Raw genomic sequence first — 24,397 nt, 5'->3', positions numbered from 1 at the left:
CCAATATTGTTAGATTAGGATCTCCACCAGTAATGCTAGGATAGTTTCACCACCAGTAATGTTAGTGTAGAGGCAGCACCAGTAATGTTAGAGTAGATTCACCACCAGTAATGTTAGAGTAGGGCCACCACCAGTAATGTTAGATTTGAGTCACCACCAGTAATGCTAGAGTCGAGGCACCACCAGTAATGTTAGAGTAGATTCACCATCATAAATGTTAGAATATGGTAATTACTCTTTCCGTTAATGTAGGGTCTTCGTCGGTAATGTTAGAGCCGAGTCCTTGTTGTTTATTATTTCAGTACATAACAAATTTAAATTATGGAATGTATGTGTGTAGGTTTCAACGAATTAATTTGAGGCTCAAGGGTCCTAATGTGGAGTCCGGGAGAGCTGCTTCCTTCACGGTCTGTGGGGCATGCACAAAGCACATTACCTTTAGTATTACTTTACGTTCATTGATTTTAATGGACGATTTTTCATGGACTGAGCTCTTCAATTTCCCCAGTGACGGCCTGGGCGCACTGAAGCGGAAAATCGCCTCTTGTTTGTTAAGCGACTGTAACTAACGCCAATTATGGGGTAATCTGATGTTCTCAATCGGGCAGCGATTCTTGTATAAAGGGAGGAGCATTTACGGATCTTAATTCAACTCCATTCGGTGCCGTGAAGCTGCACAGAATTCGCAAATACTACAACAATGGAACAGCCAACAATGGTACAGATAAAGAACATTTACTATCCTATTCTCGCAGCCTTTGGGGCTCCAGGTAAGTCAATGTATCCTGTTGCCTAATAGCTGTTGAATATCTCAGTGTCAGTGTAACAAATTCCGAGCGTGTCTTCGTTGCAGAGTCATTTCTCCACTGGGATCAGTTGGTGAATATCAGCCGGAATCGTATCAGTCTGCGCTGCCACTGAGGTGTTGTTCTGGTCGGAAGATCGTGGGAACCGGGAGCTCAAAATTCCTGACTGTACTGCGGGAGGACGAGGCCCCTCTAATAGTGTATAGCTCACTACAGAATGTGTTCCATGTGGTCCATGGTAATCAGTTAATCTGTACCGTTGTTCGTTTTCTACTTAGATTGATAATTACTCGCACTGCATCCACCTACTCCCATCTGAGGACTGGCAAACACATTTTTAGCTACAACTGCCACTCAGGGAGCGGCTCCCCTCCGCTCGGCTGCAAAAAACCTTCGCTGCTCCAGCAGCTCCCGCTCTGTTACCGAGCAGTTCCCTCGGGGTGATTAGAAATAGAAAAAGTGCAGAGTTTTGACCTACATCCAATGTTTGTGCCTCAGCTGAATGTATTATTTGAATTCATATCTTTCCAGTAATTGTTTGTAAATTATATTTAATAGCTGACGATGCCTGACAGTAAGATTCTGGAAAAAGCCGCCATTCTGTCCCTCTATCGCCAGTGTTCAATGTTTTATTTCTTTTAAAGAAATTGTCCAAAGATCGCATATTTTATTAAAAAATAATCAATGTCTATGAACCTAAGCAGGGACAGATCCGAACATTTCCCCACAATAAGCTGTGAGATCTATCTGATTGACCCCCCTTACTGACCTCTTGTCCCTTTTTCTCACAGCCAACCTATTGACAATCGTTATTCTCTCCAGAGGAAACTGCGGCCTTTCCAAATGTATCTCTGTGTACATGGTGGCCATGGCAACAGCAGATCTACTGGTCATTATCTTACATGTTATAGTGTACCAAACTTTAACTTATCACTTTCCATATTCATTCCTGAACTACACTGCCTTTTGTAAGTTAATTATGTGTTTGAATCCCGCTACCATATGTATGTCTGTGTGGTTTACCGTCACCTTCACAATTGACCGATTTGTAGCGATATGTTGTCAGAGCTTTAAAACAAAATATTGCACAGTGAGAACTGCGGCCGCGGTTATAACAACGGTCTCTGTCCTGATCTGTTTAGTGAACATCCCCTTTTGGTTTGCCTATGAAGCTGAGCGTATAATTAACAATGGTCCCTGGGGTTGCCGCCACAGTGTGACCTTTTTTATATCGCTTGCAGGTGTCGCATACCTCTGGTTACAAAGTATTTTAATTTCATGGATTCCTTTTGCATTGATATTTGTGTTTAATGGTTTGACAGTGCGTTGTATTTTAGTGGCCAGTAGAGCCCGCAGCGGACTCCGGGGTCACAGCAGTGAGAATCCGAGCGATCCCGAGATGGAGAGCCGAAGGAAATCCATTATTTTACTGTTCAGTGTCTCGGGCAGTTTTATTGTTTTGTGGCTGACAGCTGTCGTAAGTTACTTAACCACCAAACTGACAAACACCGCGCATTACCGAGGCGATTTTACATCCCCTGCCTACATTGCCACAGAAACCGGGTTTATGCTCCATTATTTGAGTTCCTGCACAAACACATGCATTTATGCAATTACTCAAACAAAATTCAGGGAAGAGCTAAAGAACGTGTTGAAATCTCCTTGGACATTCATTCGGAATTTTGTTTAAAAATGTAAAATTAAAGCTTACCTTCTTGTCCAAACTGGAGCTCAGTTCTACTGCAATGAAAATGGATTGTTCTGTTTAAACCAATGTAAAAATAAACCAAAGCTTCCTGTTCAAATTAGATTTAACTTACAGCCCCTGTTCCATTTTAGAATGGCCGTCTTTCTGTTAATAAAGAAATGGATTGTTGTTGTGAGCATGAACAGATATCACAAAATATTTCCTCCACTTTGTGCCATGTGGTTGATGTCTGCTGCTTTCCCATTTAAACATAATCGATCCCCATAAATCAGTGCCCTTCCCGCTCAAGATTCAAAGAGAAAGGTCAAGACTGACCTTCAGCAGTGGAGTAGAGCTCGTGGGCGTCAGCGTTAACTGCCTCACACCAGGTACTGGAATGAGACGCCCCAGTTTAATTAATAGTTAAAGTTTCCTTTAAAGTAGAAACAAAGTGTTACAATGGTGGTTAATTGTAATCCTGTAACCTCGGTGTGAAGGTTGCAGGCGCTCGTCTCCCCATCAGACTCCGCCACCATTGTCTCCTGGGCCATTAGAACGGGGCGCCTATCCCCTGATTATTTTCTGATGATGGAGACAGTAGGAATTTCACTCGTCAATGTGACATTAGACATCTTTGTTCACAGATATTTACTGCAAATCTCAACAGGCCATCATAATTTTGGAACCCAACCAGTCCTTGTCGGTTTTTACACTCCACCTGAGCAAATAGTTCCACTCTGATTACCCGCCCGACTCAACATCCCTTCTATCACTTCTTGTTCAACCAACTAACCAATTTGATATTGAATATTGATATAATCCCTGCATCCGTGAAATCCCCAGTCTCAGAACTCTCTGTGTAACGAGTTTTATCCAAAACCCACTTAACTATCTCTGACATTTCTTTTATCTATGGTCGTTGGTTCTTGATCTCTCAGCTAATGGAATCCGTCTGCTTCTGTCCATTTTAACTTAAATCCCCTGGGCACCACTCGCCAAAATATACAAGTCTGTTGTCAATGCACAATCCAATTATCTGTTATTAAATTGAGGAAAGTTTAGATAAGATAGTTAATAGATAACTTGCTCTTGGAGATTGTTCTGACGGTGCCCGTGCTGAACAATGAGAAGAATGTATTTGCTAGCTTGGTCACTACTCGAAACATTGTGACCATTCAGGGGGAGATTCTAAAGAAACCACTCCAGACCGCCGATTTTTGATGGATCGCCAGAAAGGGCAGAAGGGTTCTGCCAATCCGGCGGGCATCTAGCTTCTGAATGAAGTGGTGGTGAATTGCGGGCTGTTCTGTGTAATTGGCACATTTTCATTTAACTGGACTCAGGCGGCCAACAGTATTTAAGTCACGAGTCAGGCAGCAAGCAGGGATTTTATTCCTATCAGTCAGCGATTCATCTGCACCCAACCACAATCGTGAGAAGGTGATGTGTAATCAACCTCATCATTTAATATCAACAGGTAAAATAGAGAGCAAAGGCATGAATAGGTTAACCATTACATTGCCGTGTCAAATTCATTCCCATGTGGTTGTGATTCTCCTGCCCCCTCTTCCTAATTTAACAGTTTCCATGTTCCCTTAATTCTCTATTACTCAGTACAGTCACTGCGTTTTCCAGACATTCCCCTGACCTCATTTTGTTATTAAACTGTTGCTGTTTTCCCTGTCACTTACTTCTACATACATTGCTATTGTGTTCCACGGGCCGCAGTTTCTATTTATACAGTTACTGTGTTCCCCTAAATATCCATCTTCTCTATTTCTAATGAAGCAGTTACTGTGATCCCCTGAATTACATTCGTCTCGATCTCTAATTTAACAGTTACTGTGTTCCTGTAAACTCACCTTTAGTCTATTCCTAATTAAATTAATACTGCATTCCACAAAATTACCCTGTTCTCTATATCTAATTAAACATTGACTGCGTTTCCCTATAGTTCCCGTTATTTACTTATAATAATAAGCAATTGTTGTATTCCCCTAAAATCTCCATTATTCTATTTTAATTAAAGACTTGTTGCATTCCCCTCAATTTAGTTGTCCTGTAATTTAAGTAAACACTTATTGTATTCCCGTTAGTTCCACTATTACCGATCGTGTAAGCTCATGTTGTCCACGAATACCACTTTCTGCTGCCTTAACCCCATTCCACTAAACTGCCCCATGCTATCTGACATTGTGAAAGTTTCTCTCTGCTGTCCCCTCCCTTTCACATCTGCCACCATCACGCCCTCCTGACAAATGCACTTATGACCCCTCTGAATTTTGCAATTTACCGTCCCATCTCTATCATCATATTCCTGTCAAAATACGTGAACATATTGTCGCCTCTCAAATTCGTGTCCATTTTCCCGCAATCCCCTCTCTAAATCTGTCCAATCAAATTTCTTCCTTTGCAAAACACTTGAAGCGGCCGTTATCGAAGTCACAAATTATATCCTCTGTGTCTGTGACCATGGTGCACTATCCCTCTTCATTCTTCCCGTCTCTGACTCGGCTGTCCAGGCCTCCCCTTCATTTTCCAGCTGTCTGGAACTGCCCACGCCTGGTTCCGCTCTTACCTCTGCAGACTGAGCCACACAATATCCTGCAATGGCTTATCTTCACGCACTCCCACTGTTACTTCTAACTTCAAAGTTTATACACTTTGAGATGGCAGGAATGACGTATGAGGAGTGATTGAGTCGATTGGGCTCACTGGAGTTTAGAAGATTGAGAGGGGATCTCATCGAAACCTATAAAATTCTGTCAGTTCTGGACAGACTAGATGCAGGAAGGATGTTTCTGATGGCCGGGGAGTCCAGAACCAGGGGTCATAGTCTAAGGATAAGGGGTAAGCCATTTAGGACTGAAATGAGGAGGAATTTCTTCACCCAGAGAGTGGTGAACCTGTGGAATTCTCTGCCACAGAGGGCGGTGGAGGCCAGTTCATTAAATATATTCAAGAAAGAGTTGGATATGTTTCTTGAGGCTGAAGGGATCAGGGGATATGGGGAAAAGGCAGGGACAGGGTACAGAAATAGGATGATTAGCCATGATCACATTGAATGGTGGAGCAGGCTCGAAGGGCCAAATGGCCTACTCCTGCTCCTATCTTCTATGTTTCTATGTCTATGTTGATGCTTAATCAAGTTTCTGGTCAATGCTGAACCCCAGCATATTGATGGTGGTGTTTTCAGTGATGGTAATGCCGTTGAATGGCACGGGGCATTTGCTAAGCTTTATCTAGAGTCATAGAGTCATAGAGTCATAGAGTTTTACAGCACAGAAAGAGGCCCTTCGGCCCATCGTGTCTGCACCGCCCATCCATCCCTGTCCAGTCTAATCCCATTTTCCAGCATTTGGTCCATAGCCTTGTATGCAATGGCATTTCAAGTGCTCATCCAAATGCTTCTTGAATGTTGTGAGGGTTCCTGCCTCTACCACCCTTTCAGGCATTGAGTTCCACATTCCAACCACCCTCTGGGTGAAAAAGTTCCTCCTCAAATCCCCTCTAAATCTCCTGCCCCTTATCCTGAATCTATGCCCCCTTGTTATTGACCCCCCCACTAAGGGGAAAAGTTCCTCTTTGTCTACCCTATCTATGCCCCTCATCATTTTGTACACCTCAATCAGGTCCCCCCTCAGCCTTCTTTGATCCAAGGAAAACAACCCCAGCCTGTCCAGCCTCTCTTCATAGCGGAGGCGCTCCATCCCAGGTAACATCCTGGTGAATCTTCTTTGCACCCTCTCCAAAGCAATCACATCCTTCCTATAGTGAGGCGACCAGAACTGCACACAGTACTCCAGCTGTGGCCTCACCAGCGTTTTGTACAGTTCCATCATAACCTCCCTGCTCTTATATTCTATGCCTCGGCTAATGAAGGCAACTATCCCATATGCCTTTTTAACCACCTTATCTACCTGTTCCGCTGCCTTCAGGGATCTATGTACATGTACACCAAGGTCCCTCTGACCCTCTGTACTTCCTAGGGTCCTACCACTCATTGTGTATTCCCTTGCCTTATTTGTCCGTCCAAAATGCATCACCTCGCACTTTTCAGGGTTAAATTCCATTTGCCACTTTTCCGCCCATCTGACCAACCCGTTTATATCGTCCTGTAGCCTGAGGCTTTCCTCCTCACAATTTACCACCCCACCAATTTTCGTGTCATCTGCGAACTTACTGATCATACCTTTTACATTCTCATCCAAATCATTTATGTAGATTACAAACAACAAGGGACCCAGCACCGATCCCTGAGGTACCCCACTGGACACAGGCTTCCAGTCACAAAAGCAACCTTCGACCATCACCCTCTGCCTCCTGCCACTCAGCCAGTTTAGGATCCAACGCGCCAAGGCACCCTGGATCCCATGGGCTCTTACCTTCTTGACCAGTCTCCTATGCGGGACTTTGTCAAAAGCTTTACTGAAGTCCATGTAAACCACATCCACAGCATTTCCCTCATCCACCCCCCTAGTCACCCCCTCGAAAAATTCAATCAGATTTGTCAGACATGATTTACCCTTGACAAAGCCATGCTGACTATCCCCGATTAATCCTTGCCTCTCCAAGTGGAGACTAATTTTGTCCCTCAGAATTTTTTCCAATAATTTCCCTACCACAGATGTTAGGCTCACTGGCCTGTAATTCCCTGGTTTATCCCTGCTACCCTTCTTGAATAATGGTACTACGTTAGCTGTTCTCCAGTCCTCTGGTACATCCCCTGTGGCCAGAGAGGTTCTGAAAATTTGTGTCAGAGCCCCTGCAATCTCCTCCTTTGCCTCCCACAGCAGCCTGGGATACATCTCGTCCGGGCCTGGGGATTTATCCACTTTTTGGCCTGCTAAAACCGCTAGCACCTCCTCCCTCTCGATGCTAATATGTTCAAGTATGTCACAGCCCCCTTGCCCGATTTCTATGTCTGCATCGTCTTTCTCCATAGTGAACACAGATGCAAAAAATTCATTTAAATTTAAATCTCTAGTTGGAGATAGTCATTGCCTCTCACTTGTGTGGTGCGAAAGTTACTTCCACTTATCAGGCCAAGCCTAAATGTCATCCAGGACTTGTTGCGTGTGGGCATGGAATGCATCATTATCTGAAGAGAGGCAAAGGAGCTGAACACTGTGTAATTATCAACGAACTTCCCCAATGCTGAGCTTATGATTGAGGGGAGCTCATTGATGAAGTAACTAAACATTGTGGGGCCTATGAGACTGTTCTGAGGATCTCCTGCAGGGATGTCCTGGGGCTGTGATAATTGATCTCCAACCACCACAACCATCTACCTTTATGCCAGGTATGACTCCAACCACAACCAGTGGTATGGAAGGTGGCTTTGTCAGAGCAGATGCGGCGAAGACGGACAAATTGGGAAAATGGAATATAGCCCTTATAGAATGCGGGCTGATAGGAAGTGTAGTCCAGGTAGTTGTGGCAGTCAGTGGGCTTCTGAATATTTGTAAATAACCTATCCCCAGAGATGGAGAAAGAGGAGTCGAGGAAAGCGTCTGATATGTTTTCCTTTTTCCTCAACTGAGGATTCCCCTCTACCGTGGTTGACATGTCCCTTGACCATGTCCTTTCTATCTCCCGCATTTCTACCTTCACCCCAGCCCCTCCCTCCCAGAACCACGACAGAGTTCCCCTTGTCTTCACCTTTAGCCCCACCAGCCTCCACTTTCAATGGATCATCCTCCGCCATTTCCACCCCCTCCAGCGTGATCCCACCACCAAACGCATCTTCCCCTCAACTGCCCTTTCAGCATTCCGCAGGGACAGGTCCATCTTCGAAAACCTTGTCCAATCTGGCATCACCACAACACTACTTCCCCTTTCCCCGGCACCTTAGCATGCAAGCACAGGAGATGCAACAAATGCCCTTATACTTCCCCTCTTCCCACTGTCCACGGCCCCAAACCCCCTTTCCAGGTGCAACAGCGATTTACTTGTACTTCTCACAATTAAGTACACTGTATTCGCTGCTCAAGATGCATTGGGGAAACAAAACGCAGATTGGAAGACGGCTTTGTGGAACACCTCCGTTCAGTCCATAAATGGGACCCCGAGCATCTGGTCGCCTGTCATTTTTATTTCACCGCTCCACTCCAACTCAGAGCACACCGTCCTCGGCCTCTTGCACTGCTCCATGGAAGCTCAGCGTTATCTCGATGAACAGCACCTCATCTTTCGATTAAGGAATGTTTAGCCTTCCGGATGCAAAATAGAGTCCAACAATTTCAGATCATATCCTCGGCCCATAACACACACACACATATGTATATATATATATATATATTTTAGCCACACTTTTTGTCTGTGTGTTTTTTTCTTCTCCCCCACATGGCAACTGTCTCTCAAACTGACAGCACAAATTACACTTCGTCTAGAGCCATCCTTTATTTCTTAACCTGATCCATTACCATCTCATTTCGCCTTGAATATCTCTTAATGTCTCTTTATGTCTTCTGCCTTCCATCTTTCACAGACCTTCCCTTTTGTTCTTTCATCCCCTCCCCCCTTTCCCAGCATCTTCACTTGCTCAAACAACTGTTCCATTTCCTGCTTTATTCCAGTTATGAAGAAATGTCATCGACCTGAAACGTTAACTCTGTTTCTCTCTTCACAGATGCTGCCTGACCTGCTGAGTTTCTCCAGAATGTTTTGTTTTTATTTTAGATAAAGTATGTGTTTGACACAGAGTATCACTGTCGCATCAAACACACACAGGGCAGATACCACAATGGTTAGATACAGAGTAAAGGTCCCTCTACACTGTCCCATCACACTCAAATAGGGCAGGTACAGCACGGGTTAGATACAAAGGAAACCACACTCTACACTGTCCCATCAAACAGACATAAGGTAGGTACAGCACGGGTTAGATACAAAGCAAACCTCCCTCTACAATGTCCCATCAAACAATCCCAGGGCATGTAAAGCACGATTTAATGACAAAGTTAACCTCCATCTTCACTGTCCCATCAAACACACATAGGGCAAGTACAGCACGGGTGAGATACAAATAAACCTATCTCTACAATATCTCATTGAACATTTCCAGTGCAGGAATGGCACTGCTCAGAAACAGAGCAGAACGCCCTCTGCAATCTCCAATCAAACACTCACATCAACTACCATCAGTTTAGATACGGTAAGTGTTAGATAAAGCATGCATCAGCTAAAGAGGAAGTCTCTCACTGCACTTTCCCATCAAACACTCCCAGGGCAGACATAGCATGGGTTACATACAGAGTAAAGCTCCCTCTACATTGTCCCATGAGATATTCCCAGTGCAGGTGCAACATGCGTCAGATACAGAGTTAAACGTCCTCTACAATGTCCAATCAAACACTCACATCAAATAGTATGAGGAAAAGTACAGTGGTGGTTAGAATAAACATACTTCAAATACAGAGTGCAGCTCTATCTATACTGCAAATTAAGCACTCCCAGGGGAGTTACAGCACTGGTTGGAGCCAAATTGAAGCTTTCGCAAAAATGTCCAATTTAAACCTCGAAGGGAAAGTATAGCACGGCTTAGGTACAGAGTAAAGCTCTTTATAAACTGCTCCATCAAACATGCACAGGTTTGGTACAATACAGATTAGATACAGAGTAAAGCGCTTTATACACTGCTCCATCAAACACTCCTCCATTTGCTAAAATACGGGTTTGATACAGAGTAAAGCTCTTGATACACTGTTCCATCAAACATTACTTGATTTGGTACAATAGACGTTAGATACAGAGTAAAACGCTTTATACACTGCTCCGTTAAACAATCCTCGGTTTGGTACAATACCAGTTAGATACAGAATAAAGCACATTATAAACTGCTCTATCAAACACTCATCGGTTTGGTATAATACGGGTTTGATTGAGAGTAAAGTTCTTTATACACTGCTCCATCAAGCAATCTTTGGTTTGGTACAATACGTGTTAGATACAGAATAAAGCTCTTTATACACTGCTCCATCAAAGACTCCTTGGCTTGGTACAATACGTGTTTGATACAGAGTAAAGCGCTTTATACACTGCTCCATCAAACACTCCTTTGTTTGGTACGATACGGGTTAGATACAGAGTAAAGCAGTTTACAAACTGCTCCGTCAAACTCTCCTCGGTTTGGTACAGTACGGGTTTGATACACAGTAAAGCTCTGTATAAACTGCTCCATCTAACATTCCTCAGTTTGGTACAATACGTGGTTGTAAAGAGTAAAGCTCTTTAAACACTGCTCCATCAATCACTCCTCGGATTGGTCCATACCACGTTAGATACTGAGTAAAGCTCTTTATACACTGCTCCATCTAACACTCATTGGATTGGTCCATACCGCGTTAGATACAGAGTAAAGCGCGTTATACACTGCTCCATCAAACACTCCTCAGTTTGTTACAATACAGATTAGATACAAAGTAAAGCTCTTTATACACTGCTCCAGCAAACACTCCACGATTTTGTACATTACGGGTATGCTAGAGAGTAAAGTTCTTTATACACTGCTCCATCAAACACTCCTCGGTTTGCTATAATACGGTTTTGATACAGATTAAAGCACTTTATACACTGCTCCATCAAACACTCCTCGGTTTGGCACAATATGGGTTTGATACACAGTAAACCTCTTTATACACTGCTCCATCAAACACTCCTAGGTTTGGTACAATAGGGGACAGAACAGAGTAAAGCGCTTTATACACTGCTCCATCAAACAATCCTTGGTTTGGTACAATACTGGTTCTATACAGAGTAAAGCTTTTTATACACTGCTCCATCAAACACACCTCCGGTTGGTAAAATAAGGGTTAGATACAGAGTAAAACTTCATACACTCTGTATACACGGCACCATAAAAGATTTCTCCATTTGGAACATTATGGGTTTGATACAGAGTAAAGCGTTTTTTAAACTACTCCGTCAAAATCTCCTCGGTTTGGTACAATACGTGGTTTGCACAGAGTAAAGCTCTTTATACACTGCTCCATCAAACACTCGTCAGTTTGGTACAATATGGGTTAGATACAAAGAAAAGCATTTTATACACTGCTCCTTCCAACATTCCTCGGATTGGTCCATACCGCGTTAGATACAGAGTACTATATTTTATTCGCTGCTCCATCAAGCACTCCTCGGTTTGGTACAATATGGGTCAGATACAGAGTAAAGCTCTTTATACACTGCTCCATCAAACACTCCTCGGTTTGGTAAAAAACGGGTTTGATACAGAGTAAAGCGCTTTATACACTGCTCCCTCAAACATTCCTCCGTTCTCTACAATATGGGTTAGATACAGAGTAAAGCAATTTAAACACTGCTCCATCAAACACTCCTCGGTTTGGTAAAAAACGGGTTTGATACAGAGTAAAGCGCTTTATACACTGCTCCATCAAACATTCCTCCGTTCTCTACAATATGGGTTAGATACAGAGTAAAGCAATTTAAGCACTGCTCCATCAAACACTCCTCGGTTTGGTACAATACGGGTTTGATACAAAGCAAAGTGTTTTATACACTGCTCCAGGAAACACTCCTCCATTTGGTACAATACGAGTTGATCCAGAGTAAAGCTTTGTATACACTGTTCCAACAAACACTCCCCGGTTTGGTAGGAAAAGCGTCAGATACGGAGTAAATCTCCATATACACTGCCCCATCAAACAATCCTCGGTTTGGTGCAATACCGATTAGAAACAGAGTAATGCTCTTTATACACTGCTCCATCAACCACTCCTCGGTTTCTTAAAATATGGGTTTGATACAGAGCAAAGCTCTTTATACACTGCTCCATCAAACAATCCTCGCTTTAGTCCAAAATGCGTTAGATACAGACTAAAGCTCTTTATACACGGCTCCATCAAACACTCCTCGGTTTGGTACAATACGGGTTAGATACAGAGTAAAGCTCTTTATACACTTCTCCAACAATCACTCCTCTGGTTGGTAAAATACGGGTTAGATACAGAGTAAAGCTCCTTAAACAATGCTCCATCAAACAGTCCTCGGTTTGGTACAATACGGGTTTGATACAGAGTAAAGCTCTGTATGCACAGTTCCATCAAACACACCTCGGTATTTATCAATATGTTTTTAATACAGAGAAAAGCGCTTTATACACTGCTCCATCAAACACTCGTCTGTTTGGTACAATACGGGTTTGATACATTGTGAAGTTCTTTATGCACTGCTCAATCAAACACTACTCTGGTTCGTAAAATACGGGATGGATACAGAATAATGCTCTTGATTCACTGTTCCATCAAACACTCCTTGGTTTGGTACAATACGGGTTTGATACAGAGTAAAGCTCTTTACATACTGCTCCATCAAGCACTCCATGTTTGGTACAATACGGGTTAGGTACAGAGTAAATCTCTTTATATACTGCTCCGTCAAACACTCCTAGGTTTGGTACAATACGGGATAGATACAGAGTAAAGCGCTTTATACACTGCTCCATCAAACAATCCTCGGTTTGGTACAATACGGGTTTGATACAGCGTAGAGCTCTTTATACACTGCTCCATCAAACAATGCTGTGTTTGGTCCAAAATGGGTTAGATACACAGTAAAGCTCTATATACACTTCTCCATCAAACTCCCCTCTGGTTGGTAAAATACTGGTTAGATACAGAGAAAATCTCTGTATACACTCTTCCATCAAACACTCCTCGGCTTTGTAGAATACGTGTTAGATACAGAGTAAATCGCTTTATAAACTGCTACATCAAACAAACCTCGGTTTGTTACAATACCGGTTAGATACAGAGTGAAGCCCTTTATACACTGCTCCATCAAGCACTCCTCGGTTTGGTACAATACGGGTTAGATGCAGAGTAAAGCTCTTTATACACTGCTCCATCATATCCTCTTCAGTTTGGGACAATAAGGGTTTGATACAAAATAAAGCTCATTATACACTGCTCCATCAAACACTCCTCGGTTTGGTAAAATACGTGTTAGATGCAGAATGAAGCATTCTTTAGACTGGTCCATCAAGCACACCTCGGCTTAGTACAATACGGGATTGATACAGAGTAAAGCGCTTTATACACTGCTCCATCAAACACACCTCTGTTTGGTATAATACGGGATTGATACAGAGTAAAGCTCTTTGTACGCAGCTCCATCAAACACTCCTCGATATGGTACAAAACGGGTTTGATGCAGCGTAGAGCTCTTTATACACTGCTCCATCAAACATTCCTCGGTTTGGTGCAATACGGGTTAGATACAGAGTAAAGCGCTTTATAGACAGCTCCATCAAACACTCCTTGCTTTGGTACAATACCGGTTGGATACAAGGTAAAGCTCTTTATACACAGCTCCATCAAAGAGTCTTCGGTTTGGTACAATAAGGGTTTGATACAGAGCAAAGCTCTTTATACACTGCTCCATCAAACACTCCTCGGTTTAGTCCATAACTGGATAGATACAGGGTAAATCTGTTTGTGCACTGCTCATTCAAACACTTCTCGATTTGGAACAATACGGGGTTTGTACAGAATAAAGCTCTTTATGCACGCCAAACACTCCTCGGTTTGGTAAAATACATGTTTAGACGCAGAATGAAACACTTTTTAGACTTGCCCATCAAGCACACCTCGGCTTGATACAATATGGGATTGATACAGAGTAAAGCACTTTATACAGTGCTCCATCAAACACACCTCTGTTTGGTATAATACGGGATTGATACAGAGTAAAGCTCTTTGTACACAGCTCCACCAACACTCCTCGGTATGGTACTAAATGGGTTTGATGCAGAGTAAAGCTCCTTATACACTGCTCCATCAAACATTCCTCGGTTTGGTGCAATACGGGTTAGATACAGAGTAAAGCTCTTTATACACTGCTCCATCACAGACTCCTCGGTTTGGTACAATACGGAATTGATACAGAGTAAAGTGCTTTATACACGGCTCCATCAAACACACCTCTGTTTTGTATAATACGGGTTGATACAGAGTAAAGCTCTTTCTAGACTGCTCCATCAAACACTCCTCGGTTTGGTACAATACGGGTTAGATACAGAGCCAAACTCTTTATACACTGCACCATCCAACCCTTCTCCATTTGGTACAATACGGGTTTGATGCAGAGTAAATCTCTTTATAAACTGCTCCATCAATCACTCCCCGGTTTGGTATAATACGGGTTAGATACAGAGTAAAGCGCTTTATACACTGCTCCATCAAACACACCTCTGTTTTGTATAATACGGGATTGATAAGGAGTAAAACTCTTTGCACACATCTCCATCAAACACTCGTCGGTAAGGTACAATAAGGGTTTGATACAGAGTAAAGCTCCTTATACACTGCTCCTTCAAACATTCCTCGGTTTGGTGCAATACGGGTTAGATACAGAGTAAAACTCTTTATGGACTGCTCCATCAAACACTCCTCGGTTTGGTACAATACAGGTTAGATACAGAGTAAAGCTCTTTATACACTGCTCCATCAAAGCCTCCTCGGTTTGGTATAATACGGGTTAGATACAGAGTAAAGCGCTTTATACACTGCTCCATCAAACACACCTCTGTTTTGTATAATACGGGATTGATAAGGAGTAAAACTCTTTGCACACATCTCCATCAAACACTCGTCGGTAAGGTACAATAAGGGTTTGATACAGAGTAAAGCTCCTTATACACTGCTCCTTCAAACATTCCTCGGTTTGGTGCAATACGGGTTAGATACAGAGTAAAGCTCTTTATGGACTGCTCCATCAAACACTCCTCGGTTTGGTACAATACAGGTTAGATACAGAGTAAAGCTCTTTATACACTGCTCCATCAAAGCCTCCTCGGTTTGGTACAATAAGGGTTTGATACAGAGTAAAGCAATTTATACACTGTCGCATCAAACACTCCTCGGATTCGTACAGTACGGGTGAGATACAGAGTAAAGCTCTTTAAACACTGCCCATCAAACACTCCTCTGGTTTGTAAATACGGGTTAGATACGGAGTAAATCGCTTTATACACTGCTACAGCAAACAAACCTCGTTTTGGTACAATTCCGGTTAGATACAGATTGAAGCACTTTATACACTGCTCCATCAAACACTCCTCGGTTTGGTTAAATTCGGGTTAGATACAGAGTAAAGCTCTTTATAAACTCCTCCATCAAAGACTCTTCATTTTGGTACAATAAGTGTTTGATACAGAGTAAAGTTCTTTATACACTGTACCATTAAACACTCCTCGGTGTGGTTCAACATGGGATCTATACAGAGTAAAGCTCATTATACACTGCTCCATCAAACACTCCTCGGTTTAGTGCAAAACAGGTTAGATACAGAGTAAAGCTGTTTCTGCACTGCTCCTTCAAACACTTCTCGATTTGGAACAATACGGGGTTTGTACAGAGTAAAGCTCTTTATACACGGCAAACACTCCTCGGTTTGGAAAATGCGTGTTAGATACAGAGTAAAGCTCTTTATACACTGCTCCATCAAACAGTCCTCGGTTTGGTAAAATACGTGTTAGACGCAGAATGAACCACTCTTTAGACTGCTCCATCAAGAACACCTCGGCTTGGTACAGTACGGGGTTGATACAGAGTAAAGCGCTTTATACACTGCTCCATCAAACACACCTCTGTTTGGTATAATACGGGATTGATACAGAGTAATGCTCTTTGTACACAGCTCCATCAAACCGTCTTGGTATGGTACAAAACGGGTTTGATACAGAGTAAAGCTCATTATACACTTTTCCATCAAACATTCCTTGGTTTGGTGCAATACGGGTTTGATACAGAGTAAAGCTCTTTATGGGCTGCTACATCAATCACTCCTTGGTTTGGTACAATACCGGTTATTTACAGAGTAAAGTTCTTTATACACTGCTCCATCAAAGCCTCCTCGGTTTGGTACAATACGGGATTGATACAGAGTAAAGCGCTTTATACACTGCTCCATCAAACACAACTCTGTTTTGTATAATACAGTTTAGATACAGAGTAAAGCCCCTTATAAACTGCTCCATCAAACACTCCTCGGTTGGTACAATACGGGTTAGATACAGAGTAAAGCTCTTTATATACAGCACCATTAAACACTTCTCCATTTGGTACAATACAGGTTTGATGCAGAGTAAATTTCTCTGTAAACTGCTCCGTCAATCAATTCCCGGTTTGGTGCAATACGGGTTAGATACAGAGTAAAGCGCTTTATACACTGTTCCATCAAACACTCTTTGGTTTTGTACAATAAGCGTTAAATACAGAGTAAATCGCTTTATACACTGCTCCATCTAACAATCCTTGGTTTGGTACAATACCGGTTAGATACAGAGTAAAGTTCTTAATACACTGCTCCATCAAAGCCTCCTCAGTTTGGTACAATACGGGATTGATACAGAGTAAAGCGCTTTATACATTGCTCCATCAAACACTCCTCGTTTTGGTACAAGACGTGTTTGATACAGGGTAAAGCATTTTATACACTGCTCCATCAAACACTCCACTCTTTGGTAAAATACGGGTTAGATACAGAATAAAGCTCTTTATACAATGCTCCATCAAACATTCATCGGCTTGGTGCAATACGGGTTAGATACAGAGTAAAGCTCTTTAAACACTGCTCCATCAAACACTCCTCGCTTTGGTAACATACGGGATAGGTAAAGACAAACGCTCTTTATACACTGCTCCATCAACACTCCTCGGTGTGGGACAATACGGGTTTGATACAGAGTAAATCTCTTTATACACTGCTCCATCAATCAATCCTCGTTTTGATCCAAAACGGGTTAGATACAGAATATAGCTCTTTATGCACTGCTCCATCAAACACTCGATTTAGTACAATACGTAGTTTGTACAGGGTAAAGCTCCTTATAATGGCTCCGTCAAGATATCCAAGGTTTGGTACAATACGGCTTAGATACAGAGTTAGGCTCTTTATACACTGCTCCATCAAACACTTCTCTGGTTGGTAAAATACGGGTTAGTTACAGAATAAAGCTCTTAATATACATCTCCATCTAACACTCCACGGCTTGGTAAAATACGGGTTAGATACAGGATAAAGCTCTTTATAGACTGCCGCATCAAACAGTCCTCTGTTTGGTTAAATACGGGTTAGATACAGAATAAAGCTCTTCGTACCTTTCTCCATCAAACACTCCCCAATTTGGTACAATACGAGTTTGATACAGAGTATAGCGCTTTTTACACTGCTCCATCAAACACTCCTCGGTTTGATAAAATACGTCTTAGATGCAGAAAGAAGCGCTTTATACACTGCTCCATCAAACACTCCTCGGTTTGGTACAACACGGGATTGATACAGTGTGAAGCTCTTTATACACTTCTCAATAAAGCACTCCTCGGTTTGGTGCAATATGGGTTTGATACAGAGTAATGCGCTACATTCACAGCTCAATCTAACACTCCTCGTTTTGATACAATACGGGTTAGAGGGAGAGTAAAGCTCTTTGTGCACTGCTCCATCAAAATCTCCTCGGTTTGGTACAATACGGGTTAGATACAGAGTAAAGATCTTTATACACTCCTCCATTAAACACTCCTCGGTTTTGTACAAAACAGGTTAGATGCAGAGTAAAGCACTTTATACACTGCTCCATGAAACACTCCTCAGTTTCGGACAATACGGATTTGATACAGCTGAAACGTTTTATACACTGCTCCATCAAAAACTCCATGTTTGGTACAATACGAGTTAGATACAGAGTAAAGCTTTATATACAGTGCTCCATCAAACACTCCTCGGTTTAGGACAATACGGGTTTGATACAGAGTAAAACTTTTTATACACTGCTCCATTAAACACTCCTCGGTTTGGTACATTACGGGTTAGATACAGAGCAACTCATTTTATACACTGCTCAATCAAACAATCCTCGGTTTGGTCCAAAACGGGTTAGCTACGGAGTAAAGCTCTTTAACCACTGCTCCATCAAACACTCCTCCTTTTCGTACAATACGGGTTTGATACAGAGTAAAACTCTTTATAAACTGCTCCATCAAACACTCCTCGGTTTGGTACAATACAGGTTATATACAGAGAAAGGCTCTTTATAAACTGCTCCAACAAACACTCCTCGGTGTCGTAGAATACTTGTTAGATACAGAGTTAACCTCTTTAAAAACTGCTCCATCAAACAATCCTCGGTTTGGTACAATACGGGTTAGATACTGACTGAAGCACTTAAAACACTGCACCTTCAAACATTCCTCGGTTTGATACATTACGAATTAGATACAGAGTAAAGCTCTTTATACAATGCTCCATCAAACGATCCTCGGTATCATACAATACGGGTTTGATACAGCATAAAGCTTTTTATACACTGCTCCATCAAACACTCCTCAGTTTGGTCCATAACGGGTTAGATACAGAGTAAAGCTTTTTATACACTGCTCCATCAAACACTCATCGGTTTGGTACAATACGGGTTTGATACAGAGTAAAGCTCTTCATACACTGCTCCATTAAAAACTCCTCGGTTTGGTACAATACGAGTTAGATACAGAGTAAAGCACTTTATATACTGCTCCATTAAACACTGCTCGGTTTGGGACAATACGGTTTGATACAGAGTAAAACATTTGATACAGTGCACCATCAAACAATGCATGTTTGGTACAATTAGAGTTAGATAGAGAGTAAAGTTCTTTATAACGTGCTCCATCAAACACTCCTCTGTTTTGTACTATACGGGTTAGATACAGAGTAAAGCACTTTACACAGTGCTCCATCAAACACTCCTCGGTTTGGTACAATACGAGTTAGATACAGCGTAAAGCTCTTTATACACTGCTCCATCAAAAAATCCTCGGTTTGTTCCAAAATGTGTTAGATACAGAGTAAAGCTCTTTATACACTGCTCCATCAAACACTCATCAGTTTGGTACAATACGGGTTTGATACAGAGTAAATCTCTTTATACTCTGCTCCATCAAGCAATCCTCTGTTTTGTACAATACGGGTTTGATATAGAGGAAAGCTCTTTATAAACTGCGCCCTCAAACACTCCTCGGTTTGGTACAATACGGCTTCGATACAAACTAAAGCTCTTTATGTACTTCTCCATTAAACACTCCTCGGTTTCGTACAATACAGATTAGATATTGTGTAAAGCTCTTTATACACAGCTCCATCAAAAATTCCTCGGTTTGTTTCAATTTGGGTTAGGTACAGATTAAATCTCTTTATACACTGCTCCATTAAACACTCCTAGGATTGTTACAATACGGGTTTAATATAGATTAAAGCTCTATATATACTGTTCCATTAAACACTCCTCTGTTTGGTAAGTATTGGTTTGATGCAGAGTATAGCGCTTTAACACTGCTCCATCAAACACTACACGGTTTGGGACAATACGGGTTTGATACAGAGTAAAACTTTTTATACACTGCTCCATCAAACACTCCTCGGTTTGGTACATTACGGGTTAGATACGGAGTAAAGCTCTTTAAACACTGCTCCATCAAACACTCCACCTTTTCGTACAATACGGGTTTGATACAGAGTAAAATTCTTTATAAACTGCTCCATCAAACACTCCTCGGTTTGGTACAATACAGGTTATATACAGAGAAAGGTTCTTTATAAACTGCTCCAACAAAAACTCCTCGGTGTGGTAGAATACTTGTGAGATACAGAGTTAACCTCTCTATAAACTGCTCCATCAAACAAACCTCGGTTTGGTACAATACGGGTTATATACTGACTGAAGCACTTAAAACACTGCACCTTCAAACATTCCTCGGTTTGATACATTACGAATTAGATACAGAGTAAAGCTCTTTATACAATGCTCCATCAAACGATCCTCGGTATCATACAATACCGGTTTGATACAGCGTAAAGCTTTTTATACACTGCTCCATCAAACAATCCTCGGTTTGGTCCATAACGGGTTAGATACAGAGTAAAGCTTTTTATACACTGCTCCATCAAACACTCATCGGTTTGGTACAATACGAGGTTGATACAGAGTAAAGCTCTTTATACTCTGCCCCTTCAAGCACTCCTCTGTTTCGTACAATACGGGTCTGATAAAGAGTAAAGCTCTTTATAAACTGTTCGATCAAACACTCCTCGGTTTGGTAAAATACATGTAATATACAGAGTAAAGCTCTTTATAAACTGATCGATCAAACACTCCTCCGTTTCGTACAATACTGGTTTGATACAGAGTAAAGCTCTTTATAAACTGTTCCATCAAACACTCCTTGGTTAGGTGCAATACGGGTTATATACAGAGTAAGATCCTTTATAAATTGCTCCAACAAACAATCCTCAGTTTTGGTAGAATACCTGTTACATACAGAGTTATATTCTTTATAAACTGCTCCATCAAAGAATCCTCGGATTGGTACAAAACGGGTCAGACAAAGCGTAAAGCACTTCAAATACAGCACCATTAAACATTCCTCGGTTTGATACATTACGAATTAGGTACAGAGTAAAGCTCTTTGTACACTGCTCCATCAAAATCTCCTCGGTTTGGTACAATACGAGTTAGATACAGAGTAAAGCACTTTATACACTGCTCCATTAAACACTCCTCGGTTTTGGACAATACGGTTTGATACAGAGTAAAACTTTTTATACAGTGCACCATAAAACAATGCATGTTTGGTACAATTAGAGTTAGATACAGAGTAAAGTTCTTTATAACGTGCTCCATCAAACACTCCTCTGTTTTGTACTATACGGGTTAGATACAGAGTAAAGCACTTTATACAGTGCTCCATCAAACACTCCTCGGTTTGGCACAATACGAGTTAGATACAGAGTAAAGCACTGTATACACTGCTCCATTGAACACCCCTCGGTTTGTTCCAAAACGTGTTAGATACAGAGTAAAGCTCTTTATACACTGCTCCATCAAACACTCATCAGTTTGGTACAATACGGGTTTGATACAGAGTAAAGCTCTTTATACTCTGCTCCATCAAGCACTCCTCTCTTTTGTACAATACGGGTTTGATACAGAGGAAAGCTTTTATAAACTGCGCCCTCAAACACTCCTCGGTTTGGTACAATACGGGATCGATACAAACTAAAGCTCTTTATGTACTTCTCCATTAAACACTCCTCGGTTTCGTACAAGACAGATTAGATGTTGTGTAAAGCTCTATATACACAGCTCCATCAATAATTCCTCGGTTTGTTTCAATTTGGGTTAGGTACAGATTAAATCTCTTTATACACTGCTCCATTAAACACTCCTAGGATTGTTGCAATACGGGTTTAATATAGATTAAAGCTCTATATATACTGTTCCATTAAACACACCTCTGTTTGGTAAAAATTGGTTTGATACAGAGTATAGGGCTTTAACACTGCTCCATCAAACACTACACGGTTTGGTGCAATGTGGGGTTTGTATAGAGTTATGCTCCTTATAATGTCTCCATCAAAAAATCCTAGGTTTGACACAATACGGCTCAGTTACAGGGTAAGGCTCTTTATACAGTGCTCCATCAAACACTCCTCTGGTTGGTAAAATACGGGTTAGAAACAGGATAAAGCTCTTTATAGACTGCTCCATCAAACACTCCACTGTTTGGAAAAATACGGGTTAGATACAGAATAATGCTCTTTATACACAGCTCCATCAAACATTCCTCAGTTTGATACAATAGGAGTTTGCTGCAGAGTAAAGCGCTTTTTACACCACTCCATCAAACACTCCTCGGTTTGCTAAAATACGCGTTTGATGCAGAATGAAATGCTTTTAACACTGCTCCATCAAACATTCCTCGGTTTGGTACAGCACAGGATTGTTACAGAGGAAAGCTCTTTATACGCATCTCAATGAAACACTCCTTGGTTTGGTGCAATACGGGTTTGAGACAGAGTAAAGCTCTTTATTCACTGCTCCATCTAACACTTCTCGTTTTTGATACAATACCGGTTAGATACAGAGTAAAGCTCTATATACACTGCTCCATCAAACACTCCTCGGTTTTGTACAATACAGGTTAGACACAGAGTAAAGCTCTTTGTACACTGCTCCATCAAACTTTCCTCGGTTTGGTACAATACGGGATTGATGCAGAAGGAGTAAAGCACTTTATACACTGCTCCATCAAACTCTCCTCGGTTTGGTACAATACGGGATTGATGCAGAAGTAGTAAAGCACTTTATACACTGCTCCATCAAACATTCCTCGGTTTCGCTCAATTTCGGTTAGATACAGAGTAAACCTCTTTATACAATGCTCCATCAAACACTCCTCTGTTTGGTACAATACTGGTTAGATACAGAGTAAAGCTCTTTATACACTGCTCCATCAAACACTCCTCGATTTGGTACAATACGGGTTCGATACAGAGTAAAGCTCTTTATACACTGCCCCATTAAACACTCTTCAGTTTTGTACAATACAGATCAGATATTGAGTAAAGCTGTTTATACACAGCTCCATCAAAAACTCCTCGGTTTGTTTCAATACGGGTTAGGTACAGGTAAAACCTCTTTATAGACTGCTCCATTAAACACTCCTCGGATTGTTACAATACGGGTTAATGCAGAGTAAAGCTCTTTGTACACTGCTCCATCTAACACTGCAAGGTTTGGTACAATACGGATTAGATACAGAGGAAAGCACTTTATACAATGCTCCATCAAACACTCCTCTGTTTGGTACAATAAGGGTTTGATATAGAGGAAAGCTCTTATAAACTGCTCCATCAAACATTCCTCATTTTGGTACAATACGGGTTAGATATACAGTAAAGCTCTTTATAAACTGCTCCATCAAACCTTCCTCGGTTTGGTACAATACGGGTTAGATATAGAGTAAAGCTCTTTATAAACTGCTCCATCAAACATAACTCAGTTTGGTAAAATACGGGTTAGATACATAGTGACGCTTTTATTAATCTGCTCCATCAAACAATCCTTGGTTTGGTAGAAGACTTGTTAGATACAGAGTAAAGCGCTTTATACGCTGCACCATCAAATACTCCTCGGTTTGGTACAATAAGGTATAGATGCAGAGTAAAGCTCTTTATACACTGCTCCATCAAACACTCCTCGGTTTGGTACAATACGGGTTGGATGCAGAGTAAAGCTCTTTATACACTGCTCCATCAAACACTCCTCGGTTTGGTACAATAAGGTTTAGATACAGAGTAAAGCTCTAAATATGCTGCTCCATCAAACACTCCACGGTTTGGTGGAGTACGGGTTAGATATAGAGTAAAGCGCTTTATACACTGCTCCCTCAATCTCTCCCCGGATTGGTACAATACGTGTTAGATACAAAGTAAAGCTCTTTAAACACTGCTCCATCAAACACCCCTCGGTTTTGTACAATATGTATAAGATGAAGAGTAAAGCGCTTTATACACAGCTCCATCAAACACTCCTCGGGTTGGTAAAATACGGGTTAGATACAGATTGAAGCTCGTTATAAACTGCTCCATTAAGCAGTTCTCGGTTTGGTACAATACGGCTTTAATACAGAGTAAACTCTTTCTACACTGCTCCATCAAACAGTCCTCGATTTGATACAATACGGATTAGATACAGAGCTAAGCACTTTCTACACTGCTCCATCAAACACTCCACGTTTTGGTACAATTCGGGTTTGATAGAGAGTAAAGCTCTTTATACACTGCTCCATCAAACACTGCTCGGTTTGGTAAAATACGGGTTAGATACAGATTAAAGCTCGTTATAAACTGCTCCATTAAGCAGTTCTTGGTTTGGTACAATACGGCTTTAATACAGAGTAAACTCTTTCTACACTGCTCCATCAAACAGTCCTCGATTTGATACAATACGGATTAGATACAGAGCTAAGCACTTTCTACACTGCTCCATCAAACACTCCACGGTTTGGTACAATTCGGGTTTGATAGAGAGTAAAGCTCTTTATACACTGCTCCATCAAACACTGCT

At 41.6% G+C, this 24,397-nt stretch overlaps 1 protein-coding gene across 1 annotated transcript; it reads left to right on the top strand.

Moving 5' to 3' along the window:
- Positions 1-667: 667 nt before the first annotated feature.
- LOC147088081 (putative G protein-coupled receptor 139) lies at positions 668-2,682 on the top strand. Its single transcript, XM_085977902.1, has 2 exons — positions 668-770; positions 1,598-2,682. Exons 1-2 carry the CDS (start codon positions 701-703, stop codon positions 2,494-2,496), a joined length of 969 nt encoding a protein of 322 aa, XP_085834028.1. The 5' UTR covers positions 668-700; the 3' UTR covers positions 2,497-2,682.
- The last annotated feature ends 21,715 nt before the right edge of the window (positions 2,683-24,397 follow it).

Source organism: Somniosus microcephalus, unplaced genomic scaffold (genome assembly GCF_052327205.1).
Source record: "Somniosus microcephalus isolate GS21.2 unplaced genomic scaffold, FLI_Smic_1.0 unresolved_chr5, whole genome shotgun sequence".
NCBI lineage: Eukaryota > Metazoa > Chordata > Chondrichthyes > Squaliformes > Somniosidae > Somniosus > Somniosus microcephalus.
The sequence above is the reverse complement of the archived record's forward strand: the minus strand, read 5'-3'. Positions and strand labels throughout refer to the sequence as shown.